General features: G+C 34.7%; 2 protein-coding genes across 5 annotated transcripts in view; one reads left to right on the forward strand and one right to left on the reverse strand.

Moving 5' to 3' along the window:
• Positions 1-1,060, forward strand: part of grm2b (glutamate receptor, metabotropic 2b) — a 58,439-nt gene extending 57,379 nt beyond the window's left edge. For 2 of the 3 annotated variants that reach the window (XM_087272622.1, XM_087272623.1), the window contains one exon: positions 68-1,060. In XM_087272622.1, the coding sequence (XP_087128748.1) occupies positions 68-141 (74 nt within the window). In that variant the 3' untranslated portion in view covers positions 142-1,060. 3 annotated transcript variants of the gene reach the window in all.
• Positions 1,044-15,557, reverse strand: rrp9 (ribosomal RNA processing 9, U3 small nucleolar RNA binding protein). Of its 2 annotated transcripts, none has more exons than NM_001118895.2 (15): positions 15,378-15,557; positions 15,167-15,252; positions 13,441-13,553; positions 12,943-13,010; positions 10,350-10,391; positions 10,126-10,252; positions 9,942-10,057; positions 8,055-8,147; positions 7,842-7,942; positions 4,984-5,118; positions 4,808-4,870; positions 3,826-3,980; positions 3,144-3,223; positions 2,827-2,900; positions 1,044-1,371 (listed from the first exon to the last, which is right to left on the reverse strand). In NM_001118895.2, the coding sequence occupies exons 1-15, from the start codon at positions 15,444-15,446 to the stop codon at positions 1,278-1,280; spliced, it is 1,416 nt and encodes a 471-aa protein (NP_001112367.2). In that variant the 5' UTR covers positions 15,447-15,557; the 3' UTR covers positions 1,044-1,277. The 2 variants fall into 2 exon arrangements, with proteins under 2 accessions (NP_001112367.2, XP_087128155.1); XM_087272029.1 differs by having other exon boundaries at positions 1,076-1,371; positions 3,835-3,980; positions 15,378-15,534.
• Between the last annotated feature and the right edge of the window lie 93 nt (positions 15,558-15,650).

The raw sequence follows: 15,650 nt of genomic DNA on the forward strand, positions 1-15,650 counted from the left end.
TTGACTCCTAGAACTAAACTAATCATTAATAATCATCATGTATTTACATCTGATCGATTTTCCACAGCTTCAGCCTCTACTATAGTGCCAACGGTGTGTAATGGCCGAGAAGTGGTGGACTCAACGACGTCATCATTGTGAAGATGAATTGTGGGCCAATTTTATATCCCGTCATCACAATCAGGACGCAATTTCGTACACTTATTTGATACTCTAAGTCAATCTCAGCTCATCTCCTGGTTTATCCTGAAAACAAATGTCGAAAAAATCAAAACAACTGGACACCTACGCATTGTTCATGATGGTCTCTTCCTCCATCCTGACCAAGCATGTTTTTGTCTTTTGAGTTACACGGTTAAGCTATTGTTTATGATCAAGAGCTCTGAAAGAACAAAGATCATTGTAAATGTGATTATAAATTCATGTGCCAATGTGCTAGTAGATTTAAAGTCACTTTCCACTGGAACGGAAGAAGCTAGACTTGGCAATATGTGCCCTTGATTTATGTACACTACAAAAGAAGCTAGTCCTAAGTAATGATAACAGTAGACTTTGAGTTTCCAGTCATTATAACTGTGTTTTGTTGGACTTCAACCAGTCTTTGTTGGGGAAAGGCATGAAAAGCGAATGTATCAGTCTCGTGATTATTGGATCTTGACCACCAATGAGACTCGCACAAAATATACTATGATTTTTTTTATATGTACCCCAGGGTATGTGATTTTAGATGCTGTATTCTCAGTAAATGGGAAGCTGTAACCGATTTCTCGTTTTAGTTTGGTGGTAAAATAGTCCAATTTCAGTTGGAAATTATCGTCCTTTTTAAGTGTCGTGGTAAAAAACAAAAAGTCTGACGTTTGGTCCTCATGGATTAGTTTAGGTGTCATTGCAAGATGGACAAAACTAACTATATTCTGTATTTCCCTTTTTTGAACTTGCATTAAACGCTTAGTGGTCAGTTTCAGAACAAGTAGGTAATACTACAGATGTTTTAATGTGATCTTTGGTGAAGTGTTATACTTGTAATATATGTAAATAAATTCTTTTTATTAAAAAAAAACACCTGAAGTCTTCATTTGGCATAAGGATTACTAATCCATGATTTTATGAGTTTAAGAGATGAGGAAAGCACATTCAAACACATTTGTGCTTTTATGTAGAAAGTAAAGAGTAATAAAACAGATAAACTTAATATACATTTGAGCATCTCTTTTACATCATGTAAAGAAAACAAATTAAAAGTTCTCTGATACCAAACTTAAGCCCAAAATCATGCTTTACTGAACAACCTCTTGCTCTTTAGCCTGTCTTTTAAGAGGAATTATATACAGTCCGTTTTTAGCTTCCTTTATTCTCCACCATCGTCCCAATCTGAAAAAAAAGACAATGAAAAAGCATACATTGAGCTCGTGAACATTAACAAAACATCCATTCCCTTCATATCAGTGCCATCTAGTGGTAGTATACCGTTACTGCTTAAAATAATACATCTGTGTCAAATATTAAATATAGATGCAACGATTAACAATGAAATTAAATGTTAAAATGGTAAAGTTAATAAAATAATATTGCATGATTATTATTATTATTATTATAAGAGTATATACAAAACTTCTTAATTTGAATTTAATACCTTTTACTACCTTCAAAAAAAACTGTAGTGGCTTAAATGAAATATCTTTTCAAATGAAATAACATATTGCAGATAACATACATTTAAGTAAAGCAGAGGGATTAATCAAGATGTTAAAATGGGCCTTCGTCCATAGTTTTTAATCAATGTCAAAAAGACACAATTGCATAATGTTGGATATTTAAATGAACAGCTACAGATCAAAATTTGAACCAATTTTCCGAATGGAATGTCTACTCATTTGGCCCTCAGTAGAATACAATGCCTTATTAATAAAGTGCAGAATATCTCAGTAACTATATAAAGGTAACTGCAGGTTTCTAAGAGATATAATTAAGACTTAAAGACCTTTTTAATATCACACAGAATAACATGTAAAGAGCCAGTTTTGGTATACAATTTGCAAAAATTTTATAGTAAGGAGTTTGCAACTGCAAATTTGACTGATGTTTTCTTTCTTTAAACAATTAAGACTAATGAGAATTTCTTTTTTGCACGGAGAAAAACATTTTAAAAACACTTACGGCTTAAATGACATTTAACGGCAGCTAACTGATCGTATTATTAATAGTGAAATTTTCACACTGTGGAAAAAGGTCAGCACCAATGACACAGTATATGCGGCTGTGAGTGTCTGCTGAAGTCTCTATGACAACACTGCACGCTTCTTACCAGTCAAGCAAAAATAAATAAAAAATAGTAAATAAATACATAATAATAATAATAATAATCACCAAATTTTTGTCTTTGACTGGTTGGTAGGAGCATTTTCAGTTGTTCATTTATTAACATACAAGTTGATGCAGCTGTTATAAGCTATTACAGAGTGAAATCCCTGCAAACCATTTAAGGATAAGCAGAGTCCCAGCGAAATTATGTAAACACAATCCCTGGATCTATTTTAATTGGGTTCCGCCAATGACTATGAATAGACTTTGGTTCCACCTATTATTGTTCTGTGCAATGATCGATGAAGAAATTTAAGTATATTTCAAAACGGAGAAAAAAAATCTTCCTTAGGTAGTTGGTTCGATTGCATTTAAGACCTTTGAAATATAAATTTAAGACATTAAGGAAGCGAACACCCTAAATCAGCAATTGTAAATAAATACAAAATTATGCTTCATAAAAAAAAAAGTCAATTAAATTACAAAAATAAATAAATAAAAAGAATAAATAAATAAAAAAATTACCTGTGCTCCTGTCCGACTCCAGCCACAAGAAACTTCCCCGAGTTCGAGAACTTCAAACTGTTCACAAACCCGTTCTTAACAGAAAAAAAAAGAAAAGAACAATTTGATTATCATTTATTAAACTATAGGTCACACTTACTGTAACCCACACCCCTGACAGGCTCAATCTCTGTAGATACTGTACAGTTGTGAAAAACTCTGGCATTAAGAACTGATACATAATTGATACTCTTTAGAATGAGTTAACAGCTTAATCAAAACACTCAATGGGACATGATTCAGTAGCAGACTAACTGAACCCAAGCTGTTTGGCTCACCACTGGTACACTGAAGAGCAGCTCCAGACCTCTGAATCCCTGTCCGCACTTCCACAGCTGCACTGAGGAATTATGGGAGCCTGAGGACAGAGCACAATGATGTTGATGGTTATCAGGTGTTTGGAGAGCAGTGGCACTTTGTGAATAAGGTTAAAGTGGAACGACGACAGATCATGATGGTAATGTCATACTTAAAGATAATTGTGTGTTTATGAACGTGAAAAAAGAAATTTTTAGAGTGGCTGGCAGTTTTAAAGGGGACATATTATGGTAAACTAATTCCAGAATATATCTGCAAATGAGTATTAAGACAGGTTTTATTGAAAAAAATAAGACCTGTGCAAAAATGTAAGACCTAGAAGAGCAAATTTAAGGTTAAGGCCTAAAATTTAGATATTTAATTTTTAGACAGTATAGAAATTTTAAAACTTTGCGGGAACCCTGTTTAAGGCTAATCCCAGTCATATCAGTGGAGCATGTGAACACAGTGGCCAATCAGCAGTGTTTAAAACACTCAACAGTGCACAAATGTTAACGGGAAACTGAGGCTTTTAAAATTTCAGTAAAACAACCAAACGATACTTTTGACCCTACCAGGGACTCGATTATATCATGTGAACATGTCAGATTTTCATTATTTGTGCCCTTTAAGTGTGGTTGATGTTTGTGTGTGTATGTGCACCTGAGGCACCTGATGCCACTGTGTCGGAGTTGTGCAGCGCCGCCACTGATGACACCCAATAGGGCTGCTCCAGACCTGCAGAGCCACGCACACCATGAGCCTGCTTGACTGAGCTCAGCGGCTTCTTCTTATTCACCGTCCAGATGGACACAGCACTGCGTGACAACAAAGCAGAGCGAAACTTCATCAATTATCAAAGAAAGTCAGTTTAAGTATTAAAAGTATTCATCCATTGATTTTTTTTTATTACAGTGGTCCCTCGCTATTAAGTGTCGCGGTGTCGCAGTTTAGCAGATTTTTTTGTGTGCAATTTGACAAGGTTTTTTATTTTCTTTGGTTTCATTCTTCAATACTAGAGTTATTTTTCTTAAAAAGTTTAAACTTTTGAGTGTTTAAACAAAAGTTCAATGTGTGAAAATGTTAATTCCCGTCTGAGAAAAGTGTATAAATTGTGCAGTGAAGGGTTTTACAGCCTTAAAACATCTATAATAATTGTAAAAAAAAAAGAAAAAGTAAAGCTGTAAAACGGTAAAAAGTAAAACGTATTTAGTATATTGCAGGTTATTTTTAAAATGTAACTCCGGCAAATAACGAGGGAACACTGTATAGCAGTGGTCTTTACAAAGGGGTTTTTTTTTTAGCTGAACCCCTTTACATGCACCTTTCTACAAAGTGAAAAAGTCGAAAAAATCCTGAAAATGAATACAAAATTCTATGGGATTTTTTTTTTATTAACTAGTAAATAGGCTTTTAACGGTCAATCAAGTTTGCATTTTTCATATCTTTTTATTTTATTTGCAATAAAATTTCAGTTTTTTTAAAGCACAAACCATTTCAGTAATAGGTATAAACTGGTAATTGGCAAAATGCAATAAGATCAACAGATAAAGCAGCATAAAATAATGGAGTTTATTAATAATTTACACATGCCCTAATAGAAACTCTAGCCTTTAGAAAAAGCTGAAGTGAAATCAAGTCTCACCCATCATCTCCACCGGTGACCATGTGTTCTTCATTAATAAGCTGAACACAGTCAATGGAGCCTCTTCAAACAGACACAACACACAGACAGGAACATAAAAAAACAACAGAATTAATACTTTTTTTTTTTTTTTTTGGTCAATTCTGAGGATGAGCAGTTTATGACTACAAACTCACTCATGTCCATGAAAGACGAGCTGTGATTCCTCTGCTATCTTCCAGACTCTGACCGTCCGGTCTCGACCTCCAGTGGTCACACACCTCTCTCTGCTCAAACAGTCCAGACCGGTAATAGCATCCTGATGCCCAAACCTGAACGCATACACAAACCAGTAAACACACTAATCAACCCTGTGAATGAACAGACACTACAATTGGTCAATAACTAAAACTAGGCCTGGTAGTATAATAAAAAAATAAAAATAAAAAAATAAAAATCTCTTTTTTTTTTACTAATAAATTTTTATCTAAATAAATTCTACAGTAATCTATATAAATTCTCAAAAGCTGTGAATGACTTTTCCCAATATTTTATATTATTGGGATTTTGTGTATGTGTGCAATGGAGCTCAATGAAACAATAGCACAGTTATATAATATTTAGTGACAGATTTTACTATAGGTTCTGTAAACATAATCTGTGAATATATATATATCTGTAAGCATTATTAATATAATGTGAAAGAGACTGACAGGAATCTTTCTGTAACAAACTCCTAAAGCATCACATAGAATATAAGAATTCGGTCTGCAAGAGTTAAATTCACTTTCCGGCTTATTTTACTTTGAACAGACCGATACACAATACAAATTACATCATTTGCAAGTATTGCAATAAGTATTGCAATATGAATAGTTTCATAAGATGGTTTGAATAGCTCTATTTGACAGTCTTCAGGGGAGTCTAAGGCTACGTTCACACTGCAGCCAAATGTGGCCCAAATGAATCTGCAGCGTAGTAGAATGGCACCGGGCAATTACTTCACCACAGAAACGTGGTTGTTCATGTTGAAAAATATTTTGAAGGCAAAACTGGTGCTTGTTACCCAATCTGGTTACCAATTGGGGCGTGGGTTGATAGCAAAGCCGAAGAGGGTTGTTGTGGATAGGGGATCCATGCACAAAGGAGAGGCACTTTCATTTTAAGGACGAACATTCTCTCCGAGAGAAAAAAAAGGGCAAGCAGCCAAACCTCCCTTCTGCATGTGCCTGTTGTTTATAACGATGTAAAATGAAATAACTCTGCAAACGGAGATAAACCAACTCCTTCACTGTTCAGTCTGCGGCTGCTCATTAACCCTTGATGAGCTCATTACAGCGGTGGCCTGAAAGACGCGCACCGCGGTTGTCATAAATCACAAATGATCAGTGTTTTCAATCACAAGAGACCTATTTTAGGTTTTAAATGGTGAAATACACATTAGTAGTAGCAGAACAACCCTTTACAGTTCCTTAAATACACCACGGTTGTCTGTGAAAAGGGTAATAATCATATTAAGCATAATCTGACAATGTGCTTCATACAGTATATTATACATTGTGTTTATAATATGACATTTTGTGGCCCCCGTAGTGTGCTTTTGCGCATGTGGATCACTACACATCTGTTAACTATAACAACAATGTGAACAGCCATGCAAAAAAATTTGATTTGAGCACTAAACCTTGCAGGGTGAACATAGCCTAACAGTTTTTGTGTACAGTAATTGAACCACAATGCAACTTTTCCTTATAAAAATATTCCTGTAGAGTCAATCACATCTCAAATAAAAGCAATACAGAAACATCATCCATGTTTACTCAGAGCTTTTAGCTGAATACCTTTGATAAGTTTTATTAACATATGCATTCGGTCTGTATAATAAGGCTGCAAAATACTGGAAAATACGCGAGGTGGTCGAGTATTGCGATTAACAATACCACTTATAACATAATTTCCCAAAAAAAGTTATAATATTAGCTATGTTAAATAATTTATGCAAGATATTAACAAACAGTTCAAACATACTTGTCAGATCTAATTTAAACTAAAAAACGGTGAAGGTGCAAACATTTAGTCTTGAGTGAAAGTCAGATATTTCTGACTGTAACTGGCTGTTGTTATTTTTCTTTCTCATCTTGACTCCTGTCATTATTGTTTATTTTCAGCTCTGGCTTTACCTTTGGGCTGCTCAAGCCAATAGTAGACATACCTGCCAACACTTCCGTTTTTCCTGGGAGTCTCCCCTATTTTAGACCCATCTCCCGCCACCCTCCTGTTTTGTTATTTCTCCCAGAAAACTACCGTTCTTTCACTCCCACCCCCTCCAGTCCTCAGCTTTTTAGTACAGTCTGTAACAACCCCGGATCAGCGACTGTGGTATAGTATCCGATTGCAGCGGCTGCCTGAAACCCGGTGCAAAGTACAGTTACTTAGCAGTGTTATTCAGAAACCTCACCCCCGACACCTAGACATCCCCACCACTCCCACCAGAACTACTCCAAATCACCCCCCATCCCCGCCCCAACTTCCACCCACCACCACGACAAATTTTCAAACACAAATGTAGGCAGATATGATAGTAAAACAGCAACTAACAGAGAGGTAGGGATATAGCAAGGCTCCATCTGATTGGTCAAATTTAGATAAACAACCAATGCATAAAATAAATGTAATTCATTACACACGTCTTTATTTTGCATATACTATTATCACGATAATGATAATTTTACCATTATAGTGATATATTGTGCAGCCCTACTATCCATCCATCCATCCATCCATCTATCTATCTATCTATCTATCTATCTATCCATCTATCTATCAATATCTATACGTGTGCGCAAGCATTTATATCTAAAAAAAATATTAAAATATAAACAGAGCTGGATTCAGTTTTAATGCATCCATTCATCGGATATAATATTAACAACAACATCACACAGCTTTTGTGTTAAATTTATATTCTATAAATCCAATCAAGAGGTTGTGAACTGAAATGAAATCAGCACATCTGAATTGATACCCAGATCTACACACCGACATGTGCACTTACAGAGTTTCTACATAGGCGTTTTCATCCACACTCCACACTTTAATGGAGCGGTCATGTGACGCACTGTAGAGAGTATGAGTCCCTCGTCTAAAAGCCAAACCCTGCCGAGAAAGTTTAAGAGCATGAGAAACATATTCAATCAAATATGTGCGGGCTGAAATATAAGGCAGACATTTCATCATATTCAAAACATATTCGTATTTGTTTACTCACCGATATGGCACCTCTGTGTCCTGTAAACTTGAACAAATGTTTACATGTCTCTGGATCCCAGATCATGATGTGTTTATTCATATCCCCGCTAGCCTATGAAACACACAAAACAATCAGTAAACATCAGTGAAATCTCTCAAATAGCAAACCAACTCTCTACCTCTCTCAGGCCTAAAATAAACATTAGTAAATTTATTTCAGGATAGAATGTCTGCACTGATTAAATCTTAAACTGCACTGTAAGTGTATATAAACATGCAATCTGATCCACTGAATGTTTCTCCATAATCTTTTGACTTGAGCAGCTTATAAGTGCTTGCAGAATATTATCCATATATCTCCATCTCTCTAAATGCTAAGAGTTTAAGTGACTTGAGCATTTGAAAACACAAAACAGCAATTTGTAAAGTGAAAGATTTAAAAGCTTGTAGTCCAAAAATAGATGAATTTGAAATCAAAGTATTAAGAGTATAAACAGGGTTTCTGCTAAGTTTAAGACTTTAAGAAATTTTTAAGAACAATACAAATGAAATGTTAGGCTCTTTAAGAGCTAAACGCTAAGGAATTTTTCAAATTTCAGATGGGGTGCCCTATCAAAAAATTATTATAATTTAATATTATTGAGATGGATTGTTGGTGATTTTATGAGTGTTAATGGTCAGATTGGGTAGCAATACATGAACAAAGGAAAATTAGGACCTGTTTAAAAAAAGATTTAAGACATAACACAAAATTTCAGTAAATGTAAGACTTTAAGGCCTAAAACTTAAGCTTTTGAGATTTAAGACATTAAGACCCCATGGACACCCTAAAAAAGAATCTATAGCTGTATGGTTTAATGTTTGAAAGTAAAAAAAAAAAAAAGTAATTTCATCTATAAGTATATAAGAAGCTCATTGGAAAAAACAGATAACCACAATCTTTACATTTTTCACTTTTGTCACTGAACTCTTCAATACTCATAGTAAAATATGATTTCTGAAAACTAATTAAAAAGCTCCAGTCTTAGTAATTTCCATAAATCAAGTTTTTTTTTTGTTGAAAACTGAAACTTTCAAAGCACAACAAAAATATTATAATTACAAAAAATATCATATATAATGAAAACTATAGTTTTGCAAATAAACTCTTCATAAAGTTACTAATATATTGTAATAAAATAGTAAATAATTAAAAAGCAGTTAAAGGTTTCTCCATATTCTTATCGTTATCATCATATTAATGATTTGCAGTATATTTCATTTATGCAAAATATAAAATGTTTGTTATTCCATTTAAAAATTAATTCCATGAAAGGCCATAATCCGACATATCAGACATAATACATACACATATACATACAGTTGAAGTCAGAATTATTAGCCCCCCTGTTTATTTTATGCCCCCAATTTCTGTTTAACAGAGAAAAGATTATTTAACACATTTCTAAACATAATAGTTTTAATAACTCATTTCTAATAACTGATTTATTTTATCTTTGCATAATGACAGTAAATAATATTCGACTAGATATATTTTTAGGACACTTCTATACAGCTTAAAGTGACATTTAAAGGCTTAACAAGGTTAATTAGGTTAACTAGGCAGGTTAGGGCAATTAGGCAAGTAATTGTATAACAATGGTTTATTCTGTAGATTATCGAAAAAATATAGCTTAAAGGATCTATTAATTTTGTCCTTAATTTTTTTTTTTTTATTAAAAACTGCTTTTATTCTAGCCGAAATAAAACAAATAAGACTCTTTCCAGAAAAATATTCATTTTTAAAACAAGGTGTACTCAAGTACATCAGTACATGTCGACAAATATCCAGCCGTTCAAAATAAAGTTTGGTGAAATTAAGATCCAAGTAAAAATGAATTAACAAATGACAAAGTCAATCTCTCACCAGGTATTTTCCATCAGATGAAATGGCCATGCACAGGATGTGAGCAGTGTGACAATCTTCAGTTCCCTTCCGTCCTCCTGCGATCTTCTGCACCTTTTTACCGCTCTCCACGTCCCCTGAACATCACATTTAACGTTTACACTCTAAAACTAAAACACGAGTTAAACCCTCCGTTCAGACTCACATTTGATGATGGAGCAGTCTTTACTAGCAGAGAAGATGTGTTTCTCATCTGGCGTGATGACGAGACATGTGACGGGTAGTTTGTGTCCTCTTAATAGCCTGATCTCTGCTGGATCTGGAGCTATGAGCTGGAAGAGAAGACAGAGAGATGTCAGAAAAAGCAAATAACAATGAATATAAATTCAGCACATGCTAACTGAGCAGCTCATGCAATAAATCACTCACTTCTTTGGCGATCAGTCTTTGCAGTTTGCCTTTCTGCTCCAGCTAAAACAAGTGATTAAAAGAGAACAGGGATAATTTTAACATATGATAAATCCAATAATCAGTCCACTCACTGCAGTCATATATAAAAAGTCTAAGCAACACATTTACAACCAATTTGTGTTTCCTTTATTTTTCCCATCATTAATAACAACGCATCGATTCTAAACCCAAACTCTAAACTTTTCTTCACGAGTTATACTGAATACTTCAGTTTTTTTACATTTAAAGGGATAGTTTACTCCAAAATGACAATCTACTCACTTATTTACTACTCTGCCTCAAACCTTTTTGAGTTTCTTTCTTCTGTTTGACACAAAAGAAAATATTAGGAAGAAGGATGAAAACCTGTAACCATTGACTTTCATAATATTTTATTTCTTAATATGGAAGTCAATGGTTACAGCTTTTCAGCTTTCTTCCAAATATCTCATTTTGTGTTCAACAGAAGAAAGTAAATGAGTTAAGAATTAATTTATTTTCAACCACTTTTCTGGGGCTGGGTCACAGGGGCAGCAGTCTTAGGAGAAAAACTCAGATTTCCCTCTGCCCAGACAACAGTTCATATTCGATGAAGCCAACAGAACAACATCGTCTGCGAATAACAGAGATGAAATCCTGTGGTCCCCAAACCAGACCCCCTCCAGCCCAAAGCTATGCTTTAAAATTCTGTCCATATAAATTATGAACAGAATTTGTGACAAAGGGCAGCTCTGCCGGGGTCCAACATGCACTGGGAACAATTCTGACTTATTGCCGGCAATGCGAACCAAACTCCTACTCTGTTCATACAGGGACGAGGCGGCCCTTAACAAAGCACCTCTAGACTCCATACCCCCACAGCACCCTTCACAGAATACCACGAGGGACACGGTTGAATGCCTTCTCCAAGTCCCTGGGAGTATGATTAAATAATGACAGAATCATTTTTTTGGGGTTAACTATCCCCTGGCCTGTTTACACTGAGTGGTTTGGTACAATATACTTTTATGGCCATTTCCACTGTCAAAAGGTACCAAAAAGGGAACTGTACCATACCACTTTTAGATACCCTTTCCAAAGGGTACCTAGAACAACAAAAGGGTACCAAAAGGCAGAGCTAGACATGCAACTGAGCGCTATTGGTTAGCAGAGAAACATCACTAGGGCGTGCACAAGCCAGGAGAATGAAAAAGCAAGTGGTATTTTTAAATACACAGCCAAAACATTACACCCGAGCTAAAAAAACCTTGTTGTCGTCTTAATGAACAGCCACAAAGCCAAGAAGAGCAGAAACTGCCCTGTTGTTGTTTACGAGGTCTTCTAAAAGCGTGAGTGATTTCACTTTCTGTAGAGAGCTTTTCTATATGTGAAATAACAAACTTGAACTGATGATAATAACGTGCGCGTGACATCCTTTTAGACACAGAAAAATGCAAGAGTGAAGGAGCAAACGATTCTTTCAGCAACCTAAAAGATGAACAAACTGCCATGTTTAACTATTATCACATTGCCTTTTGGACTATTATGAACTCGGAATGATGGAATTACTCTCTAACAAAATGTTAACTTTACATGTGCTGGTGAAGAATAAAGATGAGCGGTATGTACTGACTGTATGCATTTCGTATCATTTATGAACCCATATAAGGCCTAAATGTAAGTTCTGGGTATTTTCTATTTGAAATTGGTAACATTTCAGAGACTGTAAATCTCTGTATGTGTTCATAAATGTTTTATATATTTTTTATTTTATATAATTGCAGACGTTAAAGTGCTTTTGCATTGTCATTGATCTGCAGCTATGATCAAATCCTGTTCATAGAAAGGTTAGCAATAAACATGTATTTATACACAAGTATTTATGTATATAAAGCAATTGTTTATTGAGAAGTGCTTCTCATATGATATGAGAACTTTTAGCTAGAACGACATCAACTGCAACTTTGTCGAACACCACACCAGCCAAAAGGGTATCATCGGTACCATTTGACAGTAGAAACACAAGCCTAATAAAAGTGACCCGTACCATACCTTACTGTACCACCCAGTGGATAACAAGACATGAAAGACAATATAGACTACAGCAGCAAGAACAATAGATCAGTTACAGTAAATACAATACCAGACAAAAACATTGTGACCTTTGTTTATGTCAAACTATGTCAGAAATCATAAAGTTAAAGGCACATAGGTTATACAGTTAAAGGCACAGAATGTTATTTTTGTCACTAGAGTGTGTAATTACAAAAAACAGAGTCGTATTTTGATGACGTGGAATTAAGGGAGTTGTGTAGGCCAGTCACAATAATCAATATGGACTTATTGCACAACACTTGGACATGACTTCAATCATTTTTAGTGATGCAATATACCGCCCATTTATAAAAACCAATTATAGCAACATTTCAACTGATTGTGCAACATCTCTATCTCTATTGGAGGTGTCAGTATGGTTAAAAAACACTGTAGTATTTACTATAAAGTATATTTTCATGTTTCTAAGCATCTTCTGAAATGTAAAAATGTGTGATATTACACAAAACATAAATTTGAGATGAAGTAATGAACGTACCACATCCTCCTGCAGTCTTCCAGCAATGAGATCGGCTTCAAACGACTCTTCCTCTGCTTTCTTGTCCTCTGTGAATGACAGAACAGAATGCACTGGTTAATCAAAGACAACAGTTTAAAAGAAAATTAGTCAGTCTGGTTTGGAGTTTGATTTACAATTTATTTAGAGGATAACACCTTTTTCTAAGATCCCATAAAAGATGGTTCAACAAAAAAATGTTAATTCTGTCATCATTTACTTAGCTATTACTCATTTCAAACCGTTCTTCAGTAAAACACAAAGAAAACATTTTGAATAATGATGAAAGCTGTAACCATCGACTTCCATTGTATTTGTTCTGCCTAAAATAGGTGTCAATGGTTACAGGTTTTATCAGAATATCTTCTTTTGTGATCAACAAGAGAAAGAAACTCAAAGGTTTTACAAGACGATCAAAAACTTGCAATAAATTTATCAATAAATCAGGAAAAAAAATGAATAATAAATTGATTTCCAGACCTTCCTCTCTCAGCTGATCCAGGTAAAGTTTGGCCAGGCGGAGCTTCTTCTCCTGCGCCGTCTCCTCGATCTCGTCTTCTTCATTCTCTTGTTGTTTTCTGCCTGGATCAGCACTAGAGAAAAAAGGTACTGTTGTTAACGGGACAATTTACCGAAAAACTTAAATGTACTCACCCTCAAATGGTTCCAAATGTTTATAAGTTTTTTTATAAGTTTATAAGTCTTTATTCTATTTGAACTGAGGTAAAGTTGGTTTTAAATTTGTCTTCTCTTTAATAATACAATTCCATTAAAGTATTCTTTGCGAATTCTAAATAATGAAATGATATTAGCAGCCAAGAACTATAAAAGTACAACATTGTTCACAGTAAATTATTAAATAGTGCTAATGTTGTTTAAAACTTACTCTTACAAATGATTTGAGACTGAATATATACAGTATCGTGTTAACAATATATAGACCGCGTCACTGTTCAAAAATGAGGGAATGTGCAAATATAAAACCAACTTTACTTCAATTCTGCTGAACACTAAAGAAGATATTTTGAAGAGAGCCAAAACCCTGTAACCATTGACTTTCATAGTAACATAAACAAATACTATGGAAGTTAATGGTTACATGTTTCCAGCATTCTTGAAAATATTGACTTCTGGCTTCAACAAGAAAAACAAACTTAAACAGGTTTGGATCAAGTAAAGAGGGAGAAAATAAAATGTATTTTTTGTATAAAATATCTCTTTTATAACATAAAGAAAGCATCATCCACCATTTAACTGATAGGGGTAAAGTTGGTTTATATTCGCTCATTCGGACTTTCCCCTTAATAATATAATTTTATAAAAGTATTATTTGCAAACTCTAATTAGCGAAATCATATTAGCAGCCAATGACTATCAAAGTACAACATTGTTCACAATCAAATAAACAGTGTTAAGTCAAGGCAAGTTTATTTATATAGCACATTTCATACACAGTGGCAATTCAAAGTGCTTTACATAATAAGAATAAAAGAAACGAGTATAAGAAAAATAAAAGCAAATAATAAAAATGATAAAAAAACAAAAAAAGATAAAATGTAATATAAAAGAATAAAAAAGAAGAGAAAACATAATAGTGCAATCTGTCAGACGCAGCACAGTGCTCATTCAGTAAAGGCACAGCTAAACAGATGTGTTTTCAGTCTTGATTTGAATGTGCCTAATGTTGGAGCACATCTGATCATTTCTGGAAGCTGATTCCAGCAGCAAGGGGCATAGTAGCTGAAAGCTGATTCACCCTGCTTTGAATGAACTCTTGGAACTTCTAGTTAATGGGATCCTAAAGATCTGAGTGATCTGTTAGGTTTGTATTCAGTCAGCATATCTGTAATGTATTTAGGTCCTAGGCCATTTAGTGATTTATAGACAAGTAATAATACTTTAAAGTCTATTCTGACTGTAACTGGGAGCCAGTGTAAAGACCAGAGGACAGGTGTGATGTGCTCTGATTTTCTGGTTCTGGTCAGAATCCTGGCCGCAGTGTTCTGGATGAGCTGCAACTGTCTGACTGTCTTTTAGGAAGACCAGTTAATGTTGTTTTCAAGTCCTAGATGCATGCTAATTCCCATCGAATATTCAAAGTAAAATAGTAAACAATATAGAGACTTCTTAATGAACGGATGTGCGAATATAAAACCAACCTTACCTCTATTGTAAACTGCAGTAACGTTAGTTCAGATAACATTACCTTTCATTTTCTGAGTCACTCGAGATTTCTTCATTCATTCGTTTACTGAACCTTTTGGATCTCCCTTTGCCGTCGTCTGTATTACTCTTGACATGCCGAATATGAACATAAAAACGTTATTATTACACAATATCAGAGAGATGTGCATCAAATAACATCATGAACGCTACAACTCTACTTTTAAGTCTCATTTAGCTCAATTCAAACGTACCTTTCGTTTTAAATCTCCTTTATTCGTTGCTGAAGAGACGAGTTTTTTCTTTATGAAGAAGGACGACATGATGGCGTTTTTACTTAACTGATTTTTAGAAGTAATTTGAGGATGTTTAAGTTTATTTAGTGCTCTCTGCTGGCACTCACATGGTCACAAACACATGCTTCCGGAGGCTCTTCTTCTGGGTTGGTTTACACGAGTGTGTTTGAGATACAGCGCTGCTCACTGGACAGAGCAGACATTACAGACGCACTTAATGACTGAATGAAA

Source organism: Danio rerio, chromosome 11, assembly GCF_052040795.2.
Source record: "Danio rerio strain M-AB ecotype USA chromosome 11, GRCz13ab, whole genome shotgun sequence".
Classification (NCBI taxonomy): Eukaryota; Metazoa; Chordata; class Actinopteri; order Cypriniformes; family Danionidae; genus Danio; species Danio rerio.